Below are 17859 nucleotides of genomic sequence, written 5' to 3'. Positions count from 1 at the left end.
ATGTTGAAATGCAAAAAACCCCTAGAATGACAGATCATTCATATTTTAAAAGAGTTCTCTTTAGTCAGTGCAATTCCTGTGTTAGACTACTTCTCTGATTTTTCAGGAAAATAGCATTCATAGTAATTTTTTTTAAATGGTAAGTTACCCTGTATTTTGTCTCTGCTCAGCTGTGCATGCAGTCCCACTTAACTAGAAAGAATTCATCGGGCAAGTCAAAAAGGTAAAGTTGCCTATTACATCTTATTAATGTGTACAACAGAAATGGTTTGATCAGAATCAGTGGAAAGGATGTGTTCTGCATTCCTCTTTGAGAACTAGTATGCTGGAGAAGGCTGGGAAGGCACAGGAAAGTAGGGAAGATGACAAAACTCAATTTCTTTCAGGCAAAATGATGCCAGGATCCTAGGTTGTCCTGTGTATTAAACATTTGTAGAAAATGCAGAAGGGTTGCTTGTGAAGCCTGCCACTGCCACTCCCCATGTATTGCTTGCCTTGTGCTAGGCGAAGCTTTCATTCCCATAGGAAATTTGGGAATCAGGTCTTATGTTCAGTCTGTGGTCACTCAGCTTCCTCCTCAGGACTGGTGTTTGCAGGAGAACAGAGCCAAGTTGCCCATTATTGAATTTGCTCTAGTCCCTAAGAATACCTCTTTATAGCTTTTTTTCAGTAGCAATTCTGATTTGCAAAAGCACTATCTAGTACCTTCTTAGTAACAGCCTGTAAGCTGATTGATATTAAAGCCCCTAATTAAAACCAGATAATGCATGAAAGATTTCTGCAGTGCAAACCTTTCTCTTAAGACCTGATTAAGCCAAAAGACCTCATATATCTGTTTGCACAAATGTATTCTCATCAGGTCAGGCACCTGGCAGCACTGACTTAGGTCCATCCTTCTCAGAATATCTAATTCTTGGGAATGAGGAGAACAACAAAGGCTGGGACAGAAAATCAGATATTTCAGAAAGAATGGCCTATTACATTTAGCTAGGAATATAGTCTGTCAGCAGTCTATCTGGCTCTGATCATCCTATCAGTCAGGATAATGGTGAACCATAGAATAATGTGTTCATTTACATATAAATGTGAATAAAATATTTATTTGCATATATATACACCTATATATATGTATAATTGCATGCAGTTTGGCATAAATAAATACGGTTTAAAATAATAAGGAGAAGTGATTTTCTGCAGATCTTTTTTTTTTGTGCTTTGTTTTTTCCTTTGTCTCGGGATTTGCAAATACAAGTAAGGACAAGAGTAGAGACTGATTTCTTTAACTCTTATTTTAAAGACTGAATTGAAACCTTAAATTAAGGGGTAAATAAGATTATGCAGTGGAAGTTCTGGTCATACCTTGACTGCACTTCAGGTTAAAAATTCAGGTATGTGTCAATCTGTCTTTTACTTCCCAAATAAACTAGATTCCATGGGAAGGACACTCACTTGTGTGCCCCACATGCCAGGCCAAATGTAAATGACAGTGGGACCAGGCCAGGGGGGACACTTTGTCCTGTACCTGTTTAGATCCCTGTTGTCTCTTCTGCCGCTGAAAGAAAGCGGGGGGGGAAAGATCAGATAATATATTGTTAGCACAATTTTTCTTCTATCTGCATAAACCATTGAGCCGTTTCTGAGTGGGAGTTAGATACCCCTAGGGAAAGTGTCAAGCTGCTGTGGTGGGAGCCAGACTGACTTGCACCCTTGTTAGAGGGCTCTTGGACTGTGGCCACTGTCATATTTCATGTAAAGTAAACTATCTGCCTTAGGAAGTCTTAATGTAGTGTGGAAAGTTCTTGAGAGAAAAAGCTGTGACTTGTGAAGTAAGCAGGTCTTCAAAAAAAGAGAGAAGAAAGAAAAAGAAAGGAAAAAGAGCTAGAGGATCCTGTTACAGATGGTGGGTCAGGTTCAGCAGGGTGCCAGAGCAGCTCAGTTTCAGCCTGGTGGTCCAGAGCAGCTGTGAGCCTGGCTTCCCAGGCACTGAGGCTGTGTGTTCAAGCCAGTAGTGAACCAGGTCAAATATCTGAGGCTGGAGAGAGAGTTCTTTTTATCATGGGTTACTGGGAGTATTTAATCAGTGATTACTCAGAAATTAAGATGCTACCTATTCTGCCTAGTCACTGTTGTTTTGATTATGGTGTGAGAACATGGAGCAAAGGGGAATTTCAGTTAAGAAATGCTGGGAGTTTGTTTTGGTTGGACTTGTATTAATTGTATTTGCACAATTTGGAATCTGAAGTGCTGTGGCTTGTCAGTGGATGGCTGGCTGGCAAAGCCTCCTTGAAGGGGAGGCACCTGGAGCACATTGCTGGTTTGTATAATGTGGCTCCAAGGCTGAAAATTGAGAGTGATTCTCTCTCACCCTCACTGAAAGCTGCAGCTAAAAAGGGAGTATGTGGCTGTCCCTTGCCCCCACCATCTGCTGAGTGTTGCCTCCCTGCTTTCCCTCTGTGGGCTGGGGACTCTCTCAGCAGCCACGTCTCCATTTCCAGCTGGCTGCAAACAGTCCCTCCTGGTAGATGGGCTCGTGGTGAAATTGTCTAGCTGAAAGGTATTGATAATTTTTGTCTGTTTGCACAGAGAGCTTTGCCTGAGGACACAAAGCAGTTCTTGTCTCTTAGAGGAGCTGATTTGTAGGAGAAAGTGTACACCTTAATGTAGGTGCTCTGTGGATAGCAAAGGACTCGTCCCTGCCACCCTTACAATTTTATGTGCCTTTTCTGTGCTGGTTATAATCACCAATATGATGTGGTTCCTGAATTAACAGTTAATTAGAGACCTCTTGTGGGTGGTAGATCTTTTGCAAATGACTGTTTATGAATGAGCAGACAGGCTCATTTGAAGTACCTGAGCTTGGCAGAAATAAATAATAACTCTACTTTCTATAGCTCCTGGATGATCTGATGCCTCATCATTTTGCAAGGCAGAAGTGTACTGCCTGTCCTATGGCTGGTGAGCATAACCAGAAACCATTTCTGTCCCAATGAGCCTGTGAAGAGCAGATGACCACAGAAGGAGCTGTGCAGTAATTCTGGAGAATTAGTGATGGGTAGCAGGTGGCTCGCCCTGAGTGAGTGTTGGAGAGCATGTTGAAGGCCATGACCTCTGTAGGGTTTTGAAACCTAAGAAACAAAGCTACAGCTGGTGTGGACAGGAATCATGGTCTGTTACATGGACTGAATCGGGTTCATACAGAAAGTACCACGTGTGATGGTGCTTAGGAGAGCCAGAAAAAAAGCACTACTTGCTAACAAATAATGTGGATATCATTGTAGGACTCTGCTAAAGACTGTCTAGCCAGGCCAATGACACTGATAAATTGTTCTTTGAGGAAAGAAGAGATTCCTCTAAATCATAAGAAAGGCAAGTAAGAAAGATGCCCTCCTTGATTTGCTGCTTGTTTACAGAGAGGGTCTTGGGTGAGGTGGAGACTGGTGGCTGTCTTGGCCACAGCAGCCATTGAGTGATTGAGTTTAAAATCACTTGTTTTAAACAGGAGGAAAAGTGCCAGCAAAACTTCAAGGACATGAGGAGAGCAGACTTCTGACTGCTCTCAGGGAACTAGTGAGTAAGGTTCCCTGAGAAAAGGCTTTTTCAGATGCTGGGGTCCATCTATGCTGGTCAGTTTTTAAGCAGCACCTCCTAAGGGCATAGGAGCAGGCAATTCCTCAATGTCTCAAGTCTATCAGATGAGGCAGAAGGCTGTCTTGGCTGAGCAGGGATTTTCCTTTGGAGATAAGGCAAAAAAGGAGGATGTATGAGCAGTGGAAGGAAGATCTGGTGACATCCTGTGTGCAGTTTTGAGCATCACAATATCAGAAAGATATGCAGCAATTAGAGTGTCCAAAGAAGGGCTAAAAGATAACCGAGGGCCTTGAAGGGAATCTTTATGAGAAGCAGCTGAGGTCACTTGGTCTGTTCAGCCTGGAGGAGACTGAGGGGAGACCCCACTGCAGTGAGGGGAAGAGGAAGGACAGACACTGATCTCTGCTCTGTGGTGACACTGACAGGACCCAGGGAATGGCCTGAAGCTGTGTCAGACAAGGGTTAGGACTACATGTCAGGTAAGGGTTTTTCATCCAGTGTTTGGTCACTGGAACAGCTCCCCAGGGAAGGGGTCACAGCAGCAGCCTGACAGAGCTCAAGAAGTAATTGGACAGTGTTCTTGGGCATGTGGTGTGATTCTTGAAACTGTCCTGTGCAGGGCCAGGAGCTGGACTTCTGTGATCCTGCTGGGTCCCTTCCAACTGAAATTGTTATGTAATTCTGTGATTCTGTTCTGTCTGACATCTGCATCTTTCCCAGAACAGCAATTCCTGTTGTCCCCTTTGGAGATGACTCTGAGACTGCCATTTGCACTGACTTTTTCATGTGGATGGACAATTGATTCAACATTTCCTGGGTCTTCTCTGTGACAAGATGTCTTTATTAGGCTACAGAATTAAGCTTTTTATTGCTTACAGCTTAGCCAATACTGCAGACCTTCAAACAGTGCTTGTCAGGTGTCTGTCTCTCTGGAAGGGAGTTGGTTACCATGTGTTTAAGAACTAAGCTTAAGTCATGCTCCAAGGAGTGGGATTCCTTGGGACATGTATAAGTCTGAGTTAGTCTCCTGGCATCCCTGCCATCATGAAGAGAAATCATCTCTTGATCTACAGGATAGGTTTAATCTCATCATAATATAGGTCTAAAATAGGCAAGATGATCTGCACTCTAGAGGAGCCTTTTCAACTCACTGCCTATAAGGATGAGTAGAATGGAACTACCTCAGATGTCAAATCTACACTGCAGGAAAAAGGAGAGGTGATTTCTGCCCAGGGTACTTCAGTAGTGAAGTGACCAAGGTCACATGGTGGTGACCTGGTTGTGCTTCGCAGGACAAAGACTTGCAGTCTTCCTCCTGAGTCCTAGGTGGCTACTCTGAACACAAGAGAAATCTTTATAGAAGAGAAAAGGAACATTAATACTTGGGAACCTCTCTTTTGTGTTGCTCTAGGTTTTTGGTTTTGGGGGGTTTTTTTGGTTTTTTTTAATGTTCTTCCTGAGGACTTTGTACTTACAGCTTGGATTAACTGTATAGTTTTGTCTTAATTTATGGTCACAAACTCTGGATCCACTGTAAAATATTTAGGTGCCAGTTTATAAATGAACAGGAAATAAAATGAGCATGTATAGCTGAAGCCTTGTTGACCTGGCAGATTCTCTCAAGGCCCCAGGAGATCAGAAGCAGCATTCATCAAGTGAGTTATTGAGCAGATGCCAGGTGTAGTGCTAATACTCAGGATGGTAATAAGCCAGATTCATTGTTCTTTATTTGTGAACTGTGTACTCCTCTGCACTTGTGCATGCTTCCTCTTGTGTAGTTTAAAAGAGGACAATGCAGAACAGATGCAGCAGCTTATAAAACAGTATTCAAGCATGGATTCAGCCTGAGCTGGGGGCAGTTCTCTGCAGTGGATTAGTGGCTGCAGCACTGCCATTCTCCTGGGAAATCAGCTAAGCACAAGTGTTTCCTTTAGAGGGCTTCTGACCTCTTTTGTGTTGTTCTTCTTAATTTCTGTGCCCTAAGTAAGGTGATATTAAAGCTATTCCTTGTTGGTATGCCTCCTTGGGAGCTTTGCAGAGTGCACAGGAGGGAAGTGGTTTCTGCTGCTCCGAAATGAAAAGCAATTGCTCAGAGTCCTGCAAGCCCAAGGAAGATGACATGTCAGCTAAGAATGAGTGCTGCTCTCTGCACTGACTGGGGAAAGAATAATGCTATTGTCAAGGCACATCTTTCATTTTAATAAACCATTTTGAAAATAAGGCTTTGCTTTGATTTAATAGTGGTCCTTGGGGGGGGAAAAATTTTACACTCTAGCATGAAAGCAAATACTCCTTGTCTGTTTTGAAATAAACATACTGTCTTCTCCAGTACTGGGCTACCCTGTAAATTTTATAGATAAATAGGTTATGAGTAAGACAATTGCCTTAGCAGTATTATTAGGAGTAATAACTTCTGTTGTGGATAAATCTGACCCTTTTAAAATGTAAAAACATTCATATGTTATTATTCCAGCCTAGCTTTTCCCTTAGAAGAGGTTGTCCTGTCTGTAAGTTTTATTAGAAATGTCATAATATACAACTTATTATGAATTACTGCTTTTGAGCTTTCAGTTGAGCAAAGGTTGTAACAATGCATTGTTTTGCATGTCTCAGCTGCATACTCTGGAAGCTTAATACTGAGGGCTTTTTCCCACTTCAGAATGATTGTTTTGTGACTAATTACCAAGTCACTGAGTTGTACAAAATATCTGACACTGCTTGTTGAATTCCTCCTTGATTATCAGTAGTCATGGAGCTGTGGGATCCTTTGTGTTTTTGGATTGCTGCACCTGAACCCAGTGTTATCTGTTAGTGACCACACCATTAAAAAATCAACTTCTAATTTATTGCCTAATTTATAGGCCCACTTGATCGATCTATGACACAGTTGAACTCATGTTCAATGATTAATGTGAAATAAAAGCTAGTGTTACATGGCCCAGTTAGATTAGATGCTCTGGATCTAGTCCTGTCAGTCAGCCACAGCTGTTAAACATTTTATGTCCTCATATAAAACTGTACTTGTGCTGCTGTCGTTTTTCAGGCTAAAAGAAGATCATATTATAATTAAATAGCCAGAGCTTATATAAGAGAATAGGGTAATTATCTATATATAATCATAAATTTATAGGAGGACATGCTTAAATAAATATTATTTTTACCACATAAAATGCTACAGAAAATTTTCAAAGTCATAAGAAAAAATTTGGAGTTCAGATTTCATTACCTTTCTTTTTAGGTGGTAACAGATTTCTCTTATGTCATTGAAAATGCCCCCTAAAATATTGAATTTGATTATACATGCCCTACATAATCACTTAGGGTCAAAGATGAGGGTTCTTTGTGATTTTTAAACTTAGGTTTTATTCAATGCAAATTTACAGTTGAAGTATTTACCCTTTGGACAGTATAAATGAAGGTAGCAGAAGAACCTCAGTGTGGTTTCACTGGGACTTGGTAGAACACTTGGTATTCCCCTTTTTAAAACCTGGCAAGTGACGGGGCTGCTGAAGGGGCATTTCATCACCCTGGGCATCTGAAAGTGGCTGCAGATCCAACTGCAGCCAGGACAGTGTGGGCTTAATGGGAATTAAAAGATTCCACAGATCTTAAAGGAATGTTCTCATTAGGAAGGACACTTTTCCTCTCACCCTTCTTGTGTGTCAAGATCAATGTCCCATCAGGGAAACCTTCAATACAAAGTATTTTGAACGAGCATATGATAAATAATATTCTTTTTACTATATTTGGGCTGCAGGAAAAATAATTTTCCTGGTGTAATGAGTGATAAGTAGAACAAAGGTCATTTGGGAATAAAATGTAGCTGTTTGATCCATTTGATAATTTCCATCTGGATGGCATTTGCTTCCCTTAGTAAGGGGAAGGAGAGCTGCCTATTTCTAGGCAATCTGTTGAGTTTCTTTCACAGAAAAGGACAGTTTAGCTTTTCCCTCCATATGGACATATATTATTACATTTACAAACATGTTGTTCATCTTTCTTTTTTTTTTTAGATCTCTAAGAAGCCTTAATTCCTAGGTGGGCTGGGATGTGGGTCAAATATTCTTGGGGTTTTTTTGTTTGGTTTTTTTTCTCCAGAAATCAGTAAGAAAGGGGAAAGACTCCCATTATTCTGTATAGATAGGTACTAGTTAATTTACTAAACCAAAAGAAACCTTGCTTGGTGGAGCAGAAAGCAAGTGAGCTGTAATGAGACTGGAATTGTTCCTCTGGGCCTGACCATGCTGGAGGAATGGAAGTCTGCAAGCGTGACTCCAGGCTATTGTGTCATCCAAGTCTTGTAATCTTGGTCATAAATTTAGCAAGTTCCACCTCCGGATTCTCCTTCTGGAAGAGTGAAGTACTCTAAACATTGAGAGGATCATTATAATCATAATGTCATCTTGCCTGCCCAAAGAGAAGCTGTTTTCTTAGCACAATGAGGTGAGAATGGTTAATGCTGTGGTTTTGTCACTGCCCTGGGACTGCTGGATCTTGGGCATTTGTATCATTTTTTACTAGATTTGACAAAACTCATGTATCAGAGGGAAAACTTCAGAGCTGCTTCCCTTCATCACCCTGGGCAAGCAGACAGGTCTGTACCCTGCTGCCCTGTACCTGCTGCCCCACAGTCATTCCAGCAGGAATCCCTCCCTCCCAAAATGTCATGAGGTGCCCAAGTGCAGTAAGCACATAGACATTGATGCTTTTTACTTGGAATACTTTTATTTGAAAAATGATTCTGTTCTCTGTATCATATTTTGTTTTGGACACATTAAGCATTCTCAACCTTTGGAAAAGTGTACAAATCTCTTTCCAACATCCCTGCACAATAAAGCAAGAAGGAACATTTGTAGTTTAAGAGGACAGTCCTATTTTCTTCATGAAAATCAAATGTGGAATTTTTTTTTTTCCTTTGCCAAACCCATGTGATGGAATCCTGCAGAAATGGGATATTGTGTCTGCCAAGGAGCCAAGGAAATGTGCAAAACTTAGGAAAAGAGTGTGAATCAGTGCCTGGTGGTTTAGGGCCATACCTCCTTCATCCTCTTCTTACTAGTAGGCCATTCTCTCTTTTTTATTCTCTCTTTTTTGGTCTGCTGTGGCTGTGCCCAAACAGCTTGATTGCAAATTCATCCACAGAACAGTTCAGAGTTAAAACCGCCTTCTTTTTGCTGCCACTGATAATCGTATGCCACCATCAGCAAAATTGCCACCTGTAATCAGATCTGTAAGAGCACAGATGGCTTCCAAATGCACTAATTCAGTACCAGAGCTGTGATTTTAGCAGCAATTGCTTCTTAGCATTTTGCACCTGGAATTTTTACTAATTTTCATATTTATCAAACAGCTGTAAATTGAGACCTCCAGCTTGCAGGTACTTGTGATCTAAAGAAGTTTGAGGATGATTACACTCCAATTTCAACAGAGGCTTCCCCCGATTCAGTTGAAATTCAGTTTCAGTTAGGGTCTGGTCCTCAGAGGATTTCAGTGCTTTGTCAATCACATATTTAATTGGTGACTTGTGGCTTTTGGATTTCAATGCTTTCTTTTTTTTTTTTTTTTTAATTTCCCTTGTTCTGTCTACTTGTTGGTGACCTGAAAAAGAGCAAGCTCTGCCTGCTTATATGGTGGACTTGAAGTGAGTCCAGGCCATAACACTCATGTTTGGGATATGCAATCCAAAAGAGAATTCCTGACTTCCAGAAAGCAGGATTTTTTCCATGTTCTGACCTTTAGCAATCTGCACCAGTGAACAGAGCCATGTCCCAGGCAGCTGGTGGGAAGGCTCTTGCCTCTTTCACAGTCTGCATCTGATGTGGGGAGGGGGGCCCTGGCAGACCTCACCCTCCTGTGCCCCAAAAACAAGGTTTTCCCACTGAGGTGATACAGATCTTCTCTCTGCTGAGAAGTTTGGAAATTTCTTGTGGTTGGAAACAAAGGATTTAGCTGGAAAGAAAGGATTCCATGCTGGCTTGACTGTTTGTCTCCTTCAGGAGTGCTCAATAGCTGTCATGTGACAGGAGGTGATGAGAAAGAGTGTTGGTCAGGTTTCTGAGGCAGTCTCATTATTCATGTAGTCCTCTAGCCACAGGGAAATTATGAAGGATTTAAGGCTAGTGGGCTGAGTTTGGTAGAAGTTTCTTTCCTACTCATTTTAAAAGAGGTGAGGAGGGAGAGGGAAAAGATTTAAGAGAAGAAACAATGGAAACAAGAATCTGTCCAGGAACAGAAGCAGATTCTGGTGGAAAAAAAGATGAAGTTGTGTTGAGACAGAAGCACTGAGAGATAAGCAGGCACATGTGTGTTAGGAAGGATAAAATTTACATGTGAATCCTTGTTTCTCAATCTGATGGTTATGTTTTATAAATCATACATATACTTAATTCCATAGCACACATTTAATTCTTCAATAAAGCATAGTTAAAACCAGAAACATTATGATTTTTAGTGAGAATATGAACAGCTTCATTCAGGGGTGGAAAGCTTTATATACTGCTAAATGACCTATATAATAAAAAATTATAAGAACTGTAATTGCTTGTCTTTCTCCAAACTAGTGTTTGCATTAAGCATTTTCAACAAAATAAGTGAAATAATATACAGGGTGAACCATAGTTCTGGATTGTCTTGTGTATATGTTGCTCATGTAATAATTAAAAGGGAGAAAATCAAGTTTTTATTAGATTTCTTAGAAAGGCATTTGAAGAAGAAAATGTAATGTGATGCATGAGGCTATTCTTCAAAATGGGGAGAACAGGAGGAAGAGTGGAGCCTCTTTCTGTTTCCCAGAGTTCCAAGAATTCACGGCTGAAACAGTCAATGTTAATATTTTTCATATGAGGCTCAGTCTCACCATGCTGGAGGTGTTTGTCCCTCCACAGCAAACAGCCAGAATTGGGAATATTCAGGTGGATTGTCTCAGATGGTGTTGACTTCAGGTGGGTTGACTCAGGCCTGGCTGAGCCCAGGTGCTGAAGGACTTATTGGAGGAGGGTCAGGATGAAGAAACAGATGCTGTCTGGGCTGGAATTCCTATTCATTTTGTTTGGTCACCTGCAGAAACCCTATGACAACGTGCTTGCAGCTGAGAGCCTTGTCATAAGATCAGCTGTGACAAATGCAACACCTGGTTTCCCATCGTGAGAGCTGATGTTGGTTACTTCTGTGTCATTTTTAGTTGCTGCTGTGGATTTCCTTTCTTTTTTTTTCAAAGTATCTTTAAATGAGACAGAAGAAGTGTCTGGTTAGCTAACACAAGTTAAACAGCCAGCTGAAATTTCCTTCCTTTGCCAGAGCACTTAGAGCTCTCTTTGTGCACTCTTAAGATTTTATCCAGACAGATCATGGCTTTTTCAGTCCTGGTGATGTCTGACAGTTGGATCTGGTTAATACCTCTGTCCTTAATGAGTTATTAAAGTGAGCAGCATCATTAAAAATTTATTTTAGGCCTTTTCCAGATCTTTTACTTATGAGACAACAGTGGCTACTGCTGCCAAAAATGGTTTTGCTGTTGCTGAGTTGTGGCAGGACAGGGCTTGTGCACGTTGTGCCTCTGTGGTACCCCACACATGCTGACTCTGTGGCAGGGACATCCTGTGAGCAAATAAATTACAGCATTCAAATCACTCTAAGGCATAGTGTCCTAAAAATTGACTTCATTCTTACTTGCAAATCACCTCCTCATGTGTTTTGCAGGCATACAGTAGAGCACAACTAGTGAAGTCAAATAGCCAGATTGTTGTGTTGTTTCTTAAGCTTAAAGAAAGGAAACTTGTTGTGAATAGGATATGCTTATTGTCAGAAAATGAAGATCCATAAAAAATGAGCCAGCAGCTGAAAGCAGATACCTTGGGGAGGAGATGGGGGCAGACTGGTTCTCTCCAGGGCTTTCACCATTTTCTGCTCAAGAGTTTCCTGAGCAGAGTCGGTTTCTATTTGTTCACTGAACTTCGATGGATTTAAAGTTGTCAAGGCTCTCTTGAAGCTGTGTAAACTTTTTCCCTTAGCAGTATTCCTTGGAAAGGAGTCCCACCACTTAGTTACATGTTAAGAACCACTTTGTTAGGAACTTGCTACCAGTCAGTGCATCCAGATCTTGTCGTTCCTCATTTTCCTCTTCTCTTGGGTATAATCTTACCCAAGAATCCATCTTCATTATAAAGTTTGCACAATAATCTATCCAACAAACATCTTAGTTTGCTCTTAGCTTTTGGAATCAAATTTCCAAAGTAATTTCATGTCATATATAAGGTAAACATTTTTGAAAAGTCCTAAAACCTCTCTCCTCCAAAATTACAATTTTTATTGTAAATGGAACTTACTAATTTTTTTTATTTTTTTTTTTTTAAGAGAGAGTACTCACTGGACCAATTCCAGACCACAGGAAAATTTTGGAGGTATAACTAATACTGTAACCTGTGTTCCTTGTCATAGGAACATAGGATAAGTATTGGGATAGTGAACTAAATTACAAAATAAACACTTTTTTTTCTTTTTGGTATTTCAGTTAAGTACTTCCATTTGATATACTTTACATTTCTCATGTTCTGTGTCCCGTACAGCTGCAAAATATTTTGCACTCTGGAAATCCTCAGTATCACATGTTGTCTTAGGTTACTACAGTCCAGGGCAAAGTAAATAGGAAAATCAGAATGAATCTTTTCTTGTCAACCCTTTTCAGCTGTGTACACTCAATTAACATCTCCAGGCTTCCTCTTGCCTTTTCACTTGCTACCCATTTTGATAGAACTTTTAAAATCAAAGTCTTAATGTCATTAAGTCACATTTCTACCCCAAATTCTCACTTGTGCTACTGTTGAATATTAAGACAGTCAGCCTTTTCTGCTTGAAGTGTTGTGTTTCTCACATTCCTGCCTTGTGAATTTAGCAGCTATTTATTTCAGATATTGTTTTTTTATTTCATCCTATTCTATTACACCTGCTTCTTTTCATTCACTATTTTGTCTGTTAAGTCCACTTTTATTAAAGTAATTGTGCCACCACATATTTTAATGCAAATTTTATGCAGACTGCCTAGATAATGCTGAAGATGGTGACTGAGATAAGTAATGTTTTGCTAATCTCCAAAATATAGAATGAATAGGGAAAAATCCCAGTGTTGATGAGGAGTGGTTGATACTAGAAAGCTGTGTCCCTGTTGAACCAAAGCATTTAAAGCATTATCTGAAACTGCATTGTAACTGGAATGCTCTATTGGCCAGGGGGGGAACAATTGACTTAATAGCATGAACTCGGATGAAATGTGCTGAACTGGGGACACTGTTAAATTGACTTTCCTCACTGAAACAAAAGCTCCAGTGCCTGCTTTTACACTGTGTCAGTGATTGAGAGAGCTAATGAAAACACTCTTCTTGCTGTATGATTTTTGTTTTCTCTCCAGGGATGAGTTTACCTTGGTTCAATATGTATTATTTAACAGTGGAGAGAGGCATCCTGATGTTCAATTCAGAGATGAGGATGAACTAGGATGTTGCAATAACTTACAATGCAGAATGCAAGGTAGGCTCAATAAAAATGAACATTTAAAGTTTTATCTCAACAGGAAATAAGTTTTATTTAAATTTCAGGCTTTTTTTTTCTTAGTTTCACTTAGAGAAAACCCTCTATGGTAATTTTTAGGAGTGTTAAATTTCAAATAAGCACATTGATCTTGAAACACTCAATAAAGTCAATAGAACCATTTCTGGTGACAAATGCACATCTGTCATTTTCTGCACAATAGTCACTGACATATAATCTATTTTGTTACCTTACCAAAAAAATGCAGCCAACAAACTAAGTAGAAATAGATATCATAATAGTTTTAAAAGAAACAACTTAAAATTGGTCTTAATGCAATTATTATATGTTTAGCCGAAATTCCATGTTTATTTCTATTTCCTTTTCACTTCAGAAGGCTGAGTTTCTTGCTATCATTGGTTCTGCTCCCTCACTTGGACTTGGCCAGGACTTGGGTTGTGCAATGTTGCTGAGTCAGCCAATTTGTATAAACCATTTACCTGCCTCTGAGCTGTGTAAGGCTTGCTTTGATTGCATTCAAGATTCACACACTCTTAACCTAGCACACTTCACCATGCCCTTGAAATACAGCAGCTTTATCCTTTACTGAGGCACAGAGAGATTAAGTCCAAAGTCATTCACAGTCTGTAGCAAAACAGGGTATCAAAATCCAGTCTAAATCCAAGGGCACTGGATCCTTTTACATCAAGAACGAAGAGTTGACACATTTTTACCCAATATAAATAAATGTATTAAAAGCTGAGCTGTCATTTTAATGGGAGATTGATTTATGTGTTAACTAAATACATAAGAATTTATGTCTGGGGAAAGGCAACTTGAGGGGACCTTATCACTCTCTACACCTACCTGAAAGGAGGTTGTAGCCAGATGGGAGATTGTCTCTTCTCCCAGGTAACAAGTGACAGAAGGAGATGAATGGCCTCAAAATTGCACCAGAGGAGGTTTAGATTGGATATTAGGAAAAATTGCTATGCAGAAAGAGTTGTCGAGGACATGGTGCTCAGGGAAGTGGTGGAGTATGAAGGTATTTTAAAGATGTGACACATAGGAGCATGGTTTGTTTGCTGGTGGACTTGGCAGTGCTGGGTTAATAGTTGAACTTCATGATCTTGATGGTCTTTTCCAACCTAAATGATTCTGTGATTCAGAATAGATGTAGTGCTCGTGAAAGGTGGCATACTGATTCCCTGGGACATGCAGGAGTCCTATATTCATTAGCAGACACAATAACTTGCACTGATCTAGCTACTGAAAGTTTGTATGGACTTGAAAGAGATACTTTTCTATAGAAATTAGAGTTCACAGTCTGTATTTTCATCCTTTGGTTGCCTGAATGCTTAGACCACTAAGCATTCATGGAGGAAACATGTTACTGGATTCCTTATGAGATTCCAAGTACTTACCTGCTGCTCCATTTTCCCATTTCTCAAATCAGAGTTTCCTCTCTTCCATTGTTGCCTCTGTCTGCCCCGTAATGCCCCAGGGGCATTTCATTCCCTCTGGAGACCTGCAATGCTGTTAATCATTTTCCACAGCTCCTGGCAACTGGCTGGACAGGAGGCAGTGCTTGCTGCAGCTCACTTGGGTCTAGGGATGTGCTCATTTTAACCAACACATCTGTGCTGACTTAGGCAGAATCACTTGACTCTCTTTTTGTTATGAAAATTTAAATGACTTTCTGATTTATTGTTGAAAATGCATTCTATTATCAACATATAAATTTAATACATTCTCTTCTTTATACTATTTTGGTATAGATGCAATATTAAGGGTACTGTTATCTCTAGTTTAAAATTATGTACTCTTTGCAATTCTTCAACATCTTTCTGTACACATTAATTTTAAATATGTGTCTTTGCTGCCCTTGCCATTACTCTAAACACAGTCCCCATGAGGGTAACATCACTACTCTAGTCATCCTGTCATTTGGGTTTATGCCAGTGTTATCTGAAATTACTTATGGACTTTCAAAGGGATGTTGTTTCCATCTTCTTATCAGGGCCTTGGTCCTGTCTCATTAATGATAATAGTAGTCCCATTTTCTTTATTATTTTACAATAATATGTGGTATTCATACAATAATTCATGGGTTAAGATGTCAGTATAGACACGTGCATTTAGGAACAGATCTTTAGGCTGTTTAAATGGTTTGTGTTCCATCAGACTAAGATGGTAGTTGAAGAATTTTTTTGCTTGCAGTTGCTGTGTGTTTGTGTCCAGGTTTTTTGCTCAGTGATTATACTGTGGCATTCAGGAGAATTTTTTGCCAACAGAAATGTCAGTTTCATGTCTGAAGCCCTTGCTCAGTATCAACTAAGAGCTGTTTCTTTGAGCAGTCCTTTTGAAATCCACTGCTTCCTGATGATTAAGTTGCACTTTGCTATGTAGAGCTGAAACTAAATCCAAATGATCCAAATTAGCTGCATGGACTGAAGATGTACACACCAACTTAAAAGAGAATTTGGATATATGTGCACAGCCCCAAGCAGGGGGAGCTGGCATGACTATGTGCCACTTCATTTATGCAGTGAACACTGGGTCAAGTCAGAGAGACTCCTTTGGCTTTCTGTAGCACAGGTACAGGCAGACCAAGCTAGAAGCTTCCTGTGAAAGCCTGGAAATGTATCTTTTGTTTGAATTAGCCTGAGAGTTACCTGAATGCTAAAGAGGTTTAATTATTTAAAGATGCTTAAGCAAGTCAGTTACCTAAATATGTGTGTGGGGAGGAGGGAAGAAGAATAATGACTATAGGATTTGGCCTAATATTCTTAGCCTGGGTTTTTCAATTTTTACATATATATTACTGTCTTTGTTTACATATATATTACTTACTTTATAGCCTTTCTGCAGTAATTGGTGGATCAGAGAATTGGAATCAGAGAATAAGCTTGAAACCAGATATTAGAAAGCTTTAATAGGACCATTTCTAGTCAGCCATGTGAATACCACAGCTGTGCTAGGGTCAGAGAGACTGTGATGTTTGTCTCCAAGTCTGACAGGAGATCAGTAAATCTGATAATAAATAATAAAGTAAATGCTATGAAACATAGATCACCCTTTAATAACCAGCTACAACTTCATGACTACCAAAGGTATCTACCTATCCTATATTAAATCATATAAACATGTGCTTTTCACATCACCATTTTAACTATTTTTGTTTTCTGCCATGATTATACCCAGATAAGGAACTGTGAAGTCTGCCATGCCATGAGTTCAGCAAGTACTAAGGTAACCCAAGTCTTTGCTGAAAGACATTATTTATTCTATTAATGTTTAATCTGGAGCAACCACTGACCTGCATAATTTGACAGAGATGGGTAAGCTGCTCCCTGAACACCTCTAATGCTCTCATGATTTCTTCATTTTTTAGAAGGAATGTAAACAAATAAACACCAAATGCTGAATTGTGGAAAAAAGGTGTGAAACAAGCCAAAAGTACTTGGTATTGCACATACATTTTCTTGTCTGTTTTTCTGAAATTCCTGGGGTCCTCCCCCCAGTGAGCCCCTGCAAGCACCAAGTTACTCATCCTGAGGCATGGGATGAGGCTTGGTGGGGTTGCCCCTGGTGGTATTTCTCCTGCTCAGCCTTATCCATCTTTTGTGGGCTTTGAATGCTGAGGCAGCTTCTGAGTCTGTTACAGCAGCTCTTTAGGAGCATCATTTGCAGATATTACTCTAAGTACACCAAGATTAGGTTCATTTCTCTGATCTAGAGGTAACTTTGGATATTATCTGAAAAAAATTCTGTGAAGTCATGATCTGTGCTGCTTTGCCTGTCCTTTATCCCAGATGTCTTAATCATCTGGAATTATTTGATTCAGTCTGTGATCTAAAAATGCTCATTTGACCCTTTGTTTCTCATGTCAACCCCCTGCATCTGTCCTTGGAAATTCAGCATCATACCTTCTTCCACTGCAGATACTGGTTCCTTTCTCTGTCAACTGTATGTGGGGGTGATACAAGTATGAGAAAAAAAGAGGAAAAACTGTGTAGCCATGTGGCAAATGGGTTTGTCTTGTCCCTTTGCCCCCAGTCCATCTGATCTCTGCTGCAGGGGTCTCTTCCAGCACCCCACACCAGTGACCTGGGAGCTGCCAATAAAAATTACAACAGGCAAGACCATTTATTTCTATGTCATGTGAAATTCTCACAGATACTAATTGCTCCCTTGCAGGTGCTATGAAAGGAGTAGGATTGTCTCAGGGGCTGTTAAATACAAGCATTTTTATGTCAAGGATATTATTGTATTCTCTCCCATAGGAAAGAGAGAACTTTTTTCAATGCTATTAACACTTAGTTCCCTAAAAGACTGAAATCACAGACTTGAAACCATTATAATGTTTAGCATAAAATAACTAATGTAATTTATAAACAATTTATTGACTTTCAGTGAGGTCTTTAGCAGAAGTCCACATGCCAAAGCATTGTGCAGTGCTTTGCCAAAAATATATTTCAAAAATATCTAAAGAAGATAATGAAATCTTTAAATAGTAAAGATTTAAGAAAAGCTGCATTACTTACAAGTGCTCTGACACTCTTTTGTTATAGATTAAAAGAAAACTCAGTGCTATTTCTTTCTCTATTTCATATACCACATATTACATATATATACTACATAGCACACAAAGTACTGCAATCTCTGCTGCTGCAATCAGGTAAAATTCCTTCCAGGGCAAAGGATCAATGCTCATTTACTAGCTTGGTCTAGCATTGTATCAGAAAA

At 39.8% G+C, this 17859-nt stretch overlaps 1 protein-coding gene across 8 annotated transcripts in view; it reads left to right on the top strand.

Annotated features, from left to right (window-relative positions):
• Positions 1 to 17859, top strand: part of CUNH4orf50 (chromosome unknown C4orf50 homolog) — an 86614-nt gene that overhangs the window by 40086 nt on the left and 28669 nt on the right. For 4 of the 8 annotated variants that reach the window (XM_039728850.1, XM_039728845.1, XM_039728848.1 and 1 more), the window contains one exon: positions 12992 to 13110. The exons of 3 other annotated variants lie outside the window; for them this stretch is intronic. Coding sequence is in view for 1 of the 5 variants with exons in the window: in XM_039728848.1 (XP_039584782.1) it covers positions 12992 to 12997 (6 nt within the window). In the remaining 4 variants the exon portion in view is untranslated. Of the gene's footprint in view, positions 1 to 12991; positions 13111 to 16314; positions 16333 to 17859 lie in introns of those variants that run through there. One more of the 8 variants, XM_039728843.1, reaches the window with a different exon arrangement.

This window comes from Passer montanus, unplaced genomic scaffold (assembly GCF_014805655.1).
Source record: "Passer montanus isolate IOZ18808 unplaced genomic scaffold, ASM1480565v1 scaffold67, whole genome shotgun sequence".
Classification (NCBI taxonomy): Eukaryota; Metazoa; Chordata; class Aves; order Passeriformes; family Passeridae; genus Passer; species Passer montanus.
This window is presented reverse-complemented; position numbering and strand designations above follow the sequence as displayed.